Below are 9,815 nucleotides of genomic sequence, written 5' to 3'. Positions count from 1 at the left end.
TTGCTGAGGGATCTCTTCCTTCCTGGGCTCATTATCCCTCTGACACAATCACCCTTCAGGTTCCCTCAGAGCACCCAAGTCAGTCATGCTAGAGGATGGCATCTTGGGACACGCTACCCTTCCTCCTGAATGATATAATAGGAGGTTAATTCCCAGCCGCAGTGCCTGGGGAAGCTAGGGAGAGTACCGGGGAGACTGGGGTTTCCCAGGGAGATCTGTGTCAGCTCTCTCACCCTAATTACTGGGAGCAGACAGAAGCTGTTAGGTTAGCAGACCTTACGGGGATACTGGCTGCCTACAGTCATCTCGAGAAGAGAGACAGAGAAGAGAGTCGAGACCCCCTGGGACTCTGCTGGGAATGAAGCAAGAGCTCAGTAAAACAGGACACTCAGGTGGCCTTTCTTGTGGCCCTGAGAATGCCTGACCCAGATCTCAGGACTTATTAAACAATAAGCTGTCTCCAGACTTGGCTCAGAGGCTATGGACAGAAATGTCTCCACAGAGGAAAACATAAGGAAATGCAACTTGATGAAGTAACAGCTAAGTTTGGGGTAGCAACAACCTTTGAAACACAAGTAGCACATGCATTTTCAATAAAAGACCTCCCCCCACACACCTCACATGCTTAGCAGTAAAGGAATTTCTGTCTTTTCTGTTGTCGTTGTTAGAGAGGAAGCCTGTGCAAGAGTAAGTCTGTGGGCCACTGACAAACTCTAAGGAGATGAGAAATGATCTTGAAGGCCCATTTCTCTGAGTCATTGCCACACTGGAATGTGTATTGTTCCAGAACTGTTTCAACTCTTTCATGTGCTCATGCCTGGGGTTTTCTGTGTATTTTTTTAATAGGTGACAACGCTCCTAGCTTGATCAGTTTTATGTCATCCACTTTTGTAGAGTCTACCATGTCTAAGAAAGTGCCAAGGCATAAAGAAGGTGCCAAGTCGGTGTTTCTGGAAAAGAAGAAAAAAGGGGAGAAAGGAGCAATGGTAGGATGGAGGCAGGAAAGGAGAGGGGGAAACAGATGAGGGACGTTTTCGGGTTTTCCAGAATTATGCAGAAATCCACCCTGTGGGCCAAGGCGTGGGTTAAAAAAAATTTTTTTTCATTGCAATGAGTATGAAATGTCCGGAGGCCATGAAGTTAAGCAGCAGTGGACAGATTTTATATACAGCTCTTATTCCCCAAATTCAGTGATCAAGCACTATTTAAATACACCCTGCACAGCTTTTTCCAATCTTCTGCCGGAAGCTGGTCGTATTCAATAAACAAAACAGTCCTCGGCCCAGGAGCAAACAAGCAGAAATCCTAAACAAAAGACTTCACACAGGGCATTTGAATATATTTTTCCTTCTTGTTCAAGATAGACATGCAGATAGCTAAAGGAAGGGCAGCGCTAAGCTTGGCCCATCTTGCTTAAAACCAATGTCTACCCTTTCTTTGAAGTATTGTTTTTTCTTATAAATATGACAAATGATAACAAGGTCACGACTAGCGGAGACTGTACCCAGGGGAGAGGCTTGTCCTCTGGTAATTTTCCCAAAACAGGAAGAAAGGAGGAAATCAAAACAGGGACTCAGAAAGTATTAATTTTACCCCAGCTGGTGTAGCTCAGTGGTTGAACGTCAACCTATGAACCAGGAGGTCACGGTTCGATTCCCGGTCAGGGTTGAGGACTCGATCCCCAGTATGGGACGTGCAGGAGGTAGCCAATCAATGATTCTTTCTCATCATTGATGTTTCTATCTCTCTCTCCCTTTCCCTTCCTCTCTGAAATCAATAAAAAAATGGTAAGTTCTTAATCTTAACATTTTCTCTTTCACTAATTTTGAGGGGAATATAGGGGAACCTCTATCTAAATATACAGCACCCTTGTCTCTCTCTGGGGCATGAAGACAAAAATGAGTCCCAGGGAACTAGAAACAACCAAAGAGACGAGGACAGAAAGGAGCTCAGGAAAATAACCCCCCTGAAAACTGTTTATAAACCCTTGGGCTAAACCCAAAGCTGTGCACACATACATCTGATTCTAAGTAGCAAAATCTTGGAGAACTGAAACCAAGATACATGGCCACTCAGGACACAGACTGGCCAGTAGGTGGAGCACACACAAGACAGATAGAAGCAAAGGCTTTGAAAACCCAACAGACATTAGAATCCAGAAGGCAGGATTGACTTGCCGACTGAAGCTACATAAAACAAAATATAAAATTTTTCTGTAATATTTAAATAGGATGCTGTTCTACAATTCAAAATTAGGCAGCAGATGAAGAACAAAGAAAACCTCGACTCACATTGACAAAATCAGCAAATGCCAAGGCTGAGGTGACAGAGATGTTACGATTATCTGAGAAAGTCTTTAAAATAAAGCCTTTGAAACAAAATGAAAATATAGAAAGTTTCAGCAAAGAATTGAAAGATGTATGGAAGGACCAAATGGACATCTAAGTGCTGAAAAATACAATGACAGAAATAAAGACTTCACTAATTGGGCTCAGGAATGAAGTGGAAATGAATAGAGAAGAAAAGAGGAAAAAAGTCAGAAAACTTTAAGATGAATACATAAAATTATACACTTTGAACAGTGAGAAACGAGATTGAAAAACAAGTCTCAGAGACCTGTAGAGCAATAGAAAAGTTCTAATATTTGTGTTGTCAGAGTCCCAGAAAGTGATGAGAAAAATTTTGATGCTGAAGAAAATAGTTGAAGAAAGAATGGCTGAAAACTTCCTAAAAATTTTAATTCATGTTCTAAATTATATAACCTCTAAACCAAACAGATAACAGTAGAACTGGATTTCAAACCAGTGTTTCTCTTACTCAAAAGCGTATTTAGATCCTGTTCGTCTGCTCCCATAGATCTGCATTTGAATTCTATCAAACAGATATTCTCCTTTTTTAAACGTGAAAAGAAGGGTGCTGTTTGGCTCTCTAATTTCCTCTTCCCTCCAAGATTCCTGACACTGAACTCCCAATGCTGCAATGACAACCAAGCTCTGGACAGTTTTCCTCAAAGCTGTTTTTTTTTTTTTTTTTTATAGATGAAACTCCCCAGTGGCCTAATAGAAATGAGGTCACCTGCGAAATCAGCATGGAGTGCTCTCAGTGCACGGGGCTCTTACAGGTTTGGCCTTTGGCTGACAAAAAAAGGGGTGGGGGTTAATGTGAATTTTATATACCTCCCACCACTGCCTATGCGAAAACCACAAACAAGCACGGAAGTCACCAGAAAGCTGTGTCCAGTGAGAAAGGCGCATTTATCAAAACCAGCAGGAACTTCACCCACACTGGTACAGAAAGGCAAGGTTAAAACCAAATGAGACCAGGAGGTTGGGGCCATGAGACCAGGCCAGGGAATTTAAATGAGTTTTATTAAAAGCCTTCATTACCGAAAGGTTTGCCAAAGACAAATAGCCACTTTAGTTCTCAGCCAGGTGCCCTGTTAGAGAACAGGGTTTAAGCATTTTCTTCCCACAGCAAAGCCACTGGCCAAGAGGAAAAAAAATCTGAATAAATGACTGAGATGAGAAAGGCAATCTTAGTTATATCATTGGTGCACATACAGCAAGAAAAGGCCATTGGGATAGTGGAAAGCAAATGCACTTTGAATCAGAAATCCTTGTAAATTTCATATCTCCCACGTGAACTTGGGAAAATCATTTTAACTCTCTCTTGACCTCACTTTCATAAACGATGGAGACTGAAGATGTAATGCTTCCTCCCAAGATTGTTGTAAGAATTAATGCATGTGCAGGGTCTGGCCCAACCAGGCCACATCTCTAAATGGCTGGGTATTCTGAAGGAGACACTTTTTCTTGTACATGGAATAGCAGTCACTCACATTAGAGAGGCCTTCCATTTTCACCTGGTTCTATGAAAGCCTGAAGAACCAAGGCTAGGATGAAAAAAGGTCTCCTTGAGTTGCTACATCTCTGGGTAGTTTTCTGCATTCCATCAGCCCCAATTTTTACATATTATATAAATAAAACACAAAATACTTCAACTTCCTGGCTTTAGCTGAAGCAGGTAGGTCACCTGAAATGTCAGTATGAATTTTAGAAAAAAGCAAGACAGAAATAAATATCACAAGGAAATTCTTCAAATATGGTTTTAATGCTAAGAAACCTACTGAGAGCTCAGTTCAACTAGGATTCACTGAGCAACAATTGGATATGACATAATCTTTGCTGCCTAAAGCACACCTAGGGAGACAGAAATACCACTAGACATTCCAGGTGATAAGTCCAGTAATGGTGAGATATACAAGAAGCTGAAAGACCATTAAGGAGGCACTAACTTTGTCCAGGAGGACAGGTATGCTTCACAGAAAGTGGTTTCTGAACACAGTGATAGGCAGGTTTCTCAGAGTGGAGGTGGGAACAGGGTTTCCAGGCAGGAGGGACGATGTGTGCAAAGGCACAGAACTAAGTGATGGCAGGAAATCATCAGATCTCCTTCACATTACCATGCTCCAGACAACATGGGGGGAGGAAGAATCCTTTTTCCCAAAGTCAGGACTGTCTGGTTCTAAATGTCCCCCAAGTGGTACAATGTAAGAAATAATATGTAGACAAAAGACCTAGGCTGACCATTGCATATTGAACAAACCACTCTGAGCATTAGTTTTCTCTATAAACACTAGAGGCCCGGTGCACGAAATTCGTGCATGGGAAGGGGAGGGTCCCTTAGCCCGGCCTGTACCCTCTTGCAATCAGGGACATCCCTCTCACAATCCAGGACTGCTGGCTCCTAACCACTCACCTGCCTGCCTGCCTGATCACCCCCTAAACCTCTCACCTGCCTGCCTGCTTGATCACCCTTAACGACTCTGCCTGCCTGCCTGATGCCCCTAACTGCTCGCCTGCCTGCCTGATCACCTCTAACTGCTCACCTGCCTGCCTGATTGCCCCTAACCACCTCTGCCTCAGCCCCTGCACCTGGGACCGCAGGCAACCAGGACCTGGGCTTTCCTCCCTCTGGCCAGCCGCAGGCACCCAGGACCCTGGTGGGTTTGACCAGGCTGGCCGCAGGCACCTGGGACCTGGGCAGCACCACCCGGGCCCCGGCTTTGTCAGGAAGGACATCTGGTCTATCTGGTCTAATTAGCATCTTGCCCTTTTATTAGTATAGATGAGTTAAAGATAGTCACTACTTCTTAAGTCTGTTTTGAGGATTTGTTGATATGATAGTCTTCTTTAAATTGTAAATCTAAATTAATGGCAAATACTATGTATATTTCTTAGCTCTGATCATTTATAAATAATCCATATTAATCTTTAATAGCTATATTTATAAAGCAACAGATACTCAGTTCTATGAATAATATGAACATATAATACATAGCAACCACTAAAATATCCTAGGAATTGAGATAGGTATAAAGAGATCTAGATATTTTCAAATCACTTTCAAAATATTTAGTGACTAGGAAGAGAAACATCAATCATTTATATTATGACTTCCCATCTGCAAAGTGTAGGGGAAATGTTTTAGCATGAAAGAGGTTTTATGATGGAAAAAGTAAAATAGTGCAAAAAAGTAAGAAAACGCTCACATAGATGGTTTATTTTTAAAAACATGACAATTAGGCCCTGACTGGTTTGGCTCGGTGGATAGAGTGTCAGCCTGTGGACTGAAGGGTCCCAGGTTCGATTCCAGTCAAGGGCATGTAGCTTGTTTGTGTGCACATCCCCAGTAAGGGGTGTGCAGGAGGCAGCTGATTGATGTTTCTCTCTCATCAATGTTTCTAACTCTCTATCCCTCTCCCTTTCTTCCTGTACAAATTCAATAAAATATATTTTAAAAACTAAATAAAAACATGATAATTTGAGCCGAGGCAAGATGGGTCAGAGTCAGAGTGGTGGTCATGGTCCTGGAGGTAGCAAGAAGGATGACAAGGACAAGAAGAAGAAATATGAACCTCCCGTGCCAACCAGAGTGGGGAAAAAGAAGAAGAAAACCAAGGGACCAGATGCTGCCAGCAAACTGCCACTGGTGACACCTCACACTCAGTGCCAGTTAAAATTATTGAAGTTAGAAAGAATTAAAGATTATCTTCTCATGGAGGAAGAATTCATTAGAAATCAGGAACAAATGAAGCCTTTAGAAGAAAAGCAAGAGGAGGAAAGATCAAAGGTAGATGACCTGAGGGGCACTCCGATGTCAGTGGGGACCTTGGAAGAGGTCATTGATGACAATCATGCCATCGTGTCTACATCTGTGGGCTCAGAGCACTACGTCAACATTCTTTCCTTTGTGGACAAGGACCTGCTGGAACCAGGCTGCTCCGTCCTGCTCAACCACAAGGTGCATGCTGTGATAGGGGTGCTGATGGATGACACAGACCCCTTGGTCACGGTGATGAAGGTGGAAAAGGCCCCGCAGGAGACCTATGCCGACATTGGGGGGTTGGACAACCAAATCCAGGAAATTAAGAAATCTGTGGAACTTCCTCTCACTCATCCTGAGTATTACGAAGAGATGGGTATAAAGCCCCCTAAGGGGGTCATTCTCTATGGGCCACCGGGCACAGGTAAAACCTTACTGGCTAAAGCAGTAGCAAACCAAACCTCAGCCACTTTCTTGAGAGTGGTTGGCTCTGAACTTATTCAGAAGTACCTAGGCGATGGGCCCAAGCTCGTTCGGGAATTGTTTCGAGTTGCTGAAGAACATGCACCATTGATTGTGTTTATTGATGAAATTGATGCCATTGGGACAAAAAGATATGACTCAAACTCTGGTGGTGAGAGAGAAATTCAGCGAACAATGTTGGAACTGTTGAACCAGTTGGATGGATTTGATTCAAGGGGAGACGTGAAAGTCATCATGGCCACAAACCGAATAGAAACTCTGGATCCAGCACTAATCAGACCAGGCCGCATCGACAGGAAGATCGAGTTTCCCCCTGCCCGATGAAAAGACCAAGAAGCGCATCTTTCAGATCCACACAAGCAGAATGACGCTGGCTGATGACGTGACACTGGACGACTTGATCATGGCTAAGGACGACCTCTCTGGTGCTGACATCAAGGTGAGAACTGCGCTGGCTGGACTCTTGTTTGATCACATCCCTCTATGAGTTAGGATGGTTCTTCCCAGGTGACCAGGATTTAGAACAAGGCCTGGCAGCACTGAATATGCTGCATCCTGCTCTTTATGGGAAGATCTGGTTTCTGTTAGATTAGGTAGGGTGGGACGCAGACGTGGCCTTTCGTGCTGCTGCCTTCGCTGTATATCCCTGGATCTGTGGACTACATTAGTGTCTTGGTTGGGAAGTAAAATCTCTCTTCTTAAAACAGAAATCTGATTTTGCACCAACTTTTTTACTTTGAAATATTTTAAGCCTTCATAACAGTTGCAACTAGTAAACACCCATATACACCATTACTTTGATTTACCAAATGTTGCCATTTTACCCGTTTGCTTTATCTTTCTATGCACATGTTTTTTCTGCTGAACATTAACCAAATAGGAACTTCAATGCTAGGATTGTTTATATCATTTCATTGTTTATACCTTGTTTTGTAACAGGTGATTATTTAAAAAGTAAATATATTAAAGTGAATATTATGTATTCATTCTACTAAATGTTCTCTTATGCCTATTGGTAAATGAAATGGTCATACACTGTTACCTCTAAATTTCCATGTATAAATCATCTATTACTTAGAAATATTTCTCCCTTTAAAGTGGGGCTGTGAGAACTCACTGACCTGCCAGGCCACACAGCTGGTTAGCACCTGAGCCTTACTTCCTGGCCAGTCCTCTTCCTTAGTTACTCCAGTCTAAGCCGCCTCATGTCCTTTGAGAAAACAATTACAATGCTTAACGCATTTAAAAAAAAAAAACATGATAATTTTAGGATGAAAATATAAAGCAGTTTGCGAGTTGGGAAAACCTAGCCCAGTGATGGCAAACCTTTTGAGCTCGGCGTGTCAGCATTTTGAAAAACCCTAACTTAACTCTGGTGCTGTGTCACATATAGAAATGTTTTGATCTTTGTAACCATAGTAAAACAAAGACTTATATTTTTGATATTTATTTTATATATTTAAATGCCATTTAACAAAGAAAAATCAACCCAAAAAATTAGTTCACGTGTCACCTCTGACAGGTGTGTCATAGGTTCGCCATCACTGACTAGCCAAAGGATTATGAGGAATAGGAGGTAAAAGCCATGCAGCTTCCTGGGGAGAATGAAGGAAAGTAGTGGATGAAAAAAAAGAAAACCCCCAGAGTGAGAGGTCTGACCCTTAGAGGGCAGCAGCTCAGAAGAGAAGGCACCAGAAATACTGAAAGAAGGAACCAGGGCATTGGGCGGGGGGAAGGAGGCGGCTCCCAGGTGAATACCAACCTATTTGAGTTAGTTTTGCTTTGCTTTGCTTTGCTTTGCTTTTGAAAGCCCTCATTCTGCTTCTTAGGTGCCATCTCGGAACTTTTGTGATGCCTTTTCATCTCTGTGCGTGGAGGGGGAGGTTAGCTTGTGTGTATAATCTTCTATAAGAGCATCGCAAAGTATTTTTTTTTTTACCTTTTGTCTGGACTGTTAATTCTCTATAAAAAAGCCTATAAATCACCTGATATGATAATCAAAAACAACTAAAATAATTAATTAATTAATTAATTCTTTCTTAGTTAACTAAACAACCCTACTTTATGCCAGGCACTTGTCTGGCACCATGAATACAAGGGTGAATAAGGGAGCCACAGCCTCTGCCTTCAGGATGTTTCCAGAGGAACTGGGAAGATGGCCAGGTGAGCAGGATGGTCCATCACCCCTCTGATAGGAGACGTACAGAACTATAGTAATCGCCTGGTAGAAATTTTGTGTTTATTTTGGGATGGGCAAGAATTGGAGTTAGGTTTGTCAAGAAGTCTTCCTGGATTAAATGCAGTTCTAGTGGGCTTTTTCTTCATTCAAAATATTTAATGAGCTTGGCTGGTGTGATTCAGTGGTTGCATCTCTGAACCAGGAGATCATGGTGCGATTCCAGGTTAGGGCACATGCTCAGGTTGCGGGCTCAATCCCCATTGTGGCATGCAGAAGGCAGCCTATCAATGATTCTCTCTCATCATTTATGTGTCTATTACTTTCTCCTTCTCCCTCTCAGAAATCAATACAAAATCTATTTTAAAAATATTTAATGAGTACCTAAAATTTTGATGCTGATTTAGTAGAAAGAGAACCAGCAACTCTAATACACTTATTGAATGATTCATGTGTTCACCCAGTGAATAGTTAATGAATATTGCTGCCTTTTATAGGCCAGGCACTGTGTGTACAGAAAGAACATGAGTGACCTGATTCTTTCCCTCACTGAGCTTCAATGTAGCTGATCTAAACTCTCCAGTGTGCAGCTGAGAGGCAGTAACACCAACAGGAACATTGATCACCGTGCTCCGGGAGGAGCGTGTCCAGAAAATAAGCTGGGAAACACCCTGAGAAACCATTCAGCCCATTCCTCTGCCCGCACAAAGGACACCAACATTCACCTGCATTCCTGGGTGGTACCTGCTGCCCTACTTCCCCAAACCAAACACAGCACACACATTCTCAATCTGAAGGCCTCATCAGGCCTGGGTAGCCCGAAGGCATGAAGGAGAGATCATGTGGAAGATGCATGTAGGTGAAATCTCAGCCTCAGACATTGCACCCATGGGGCCCTAAGTAAACGCCTCATTCCCTGGGCCTCACTTTCATCATCTATCCAAAAAGTGGGGGAAGGCATAGCTGTCGTTTAAAGTTGTGGTAAGGATTCAATAAACTAATCTGCCTAAAGAAGAGCACAGTATGCAGTGTTCAATAAATTCTGTTTCCT

General features: G+C 42.7%; 1 protein-coding gene across 1 annotated transcript; it reads left to right on the top strand.

Annotated features, from left to right (window-relative positions):
* The first annotated feature begins 5,829 nt into the window (after positions 1–5,829).
* LOC132240696 (26S proteasome regulatory subunit 4-like) lies at positions 5,830–7,117 on the top strand. Its single transcript, XM_059708196.1, is given in 2 exon segments — positions 5,830–6,894; positions 6,896–7,117. Coding segments are annotated over 2 exon segments (1,236 nt in total). The 5' UTR covers positions 5,830–5,838; the 3' UTR covers positions 7,076–7,117.
* The last annotated feature ends 2,698 nt before the right edge of the window (positions 7,118–9,815 follow it).

The sequence above is a fragment of the Myotis daubentonii genome, chromosome 9 (genome assembly GCF_963259705.1).
Source record: "Myotis daubentonii chromosome 9, mMyoDau2.1, whole genome shotgun sequence".
NCBI classification, from domain to species: Eukaryota; Metazoa; Chordata; class Mammalia; order Chiroptera; family Vespertilionidae; genus Myotis; species Myotis daubentonii.
Note: the sequence above shows the minus strand (reverse complement) of the source record. Positions and strands in the feature narration are given on the sequence as shown.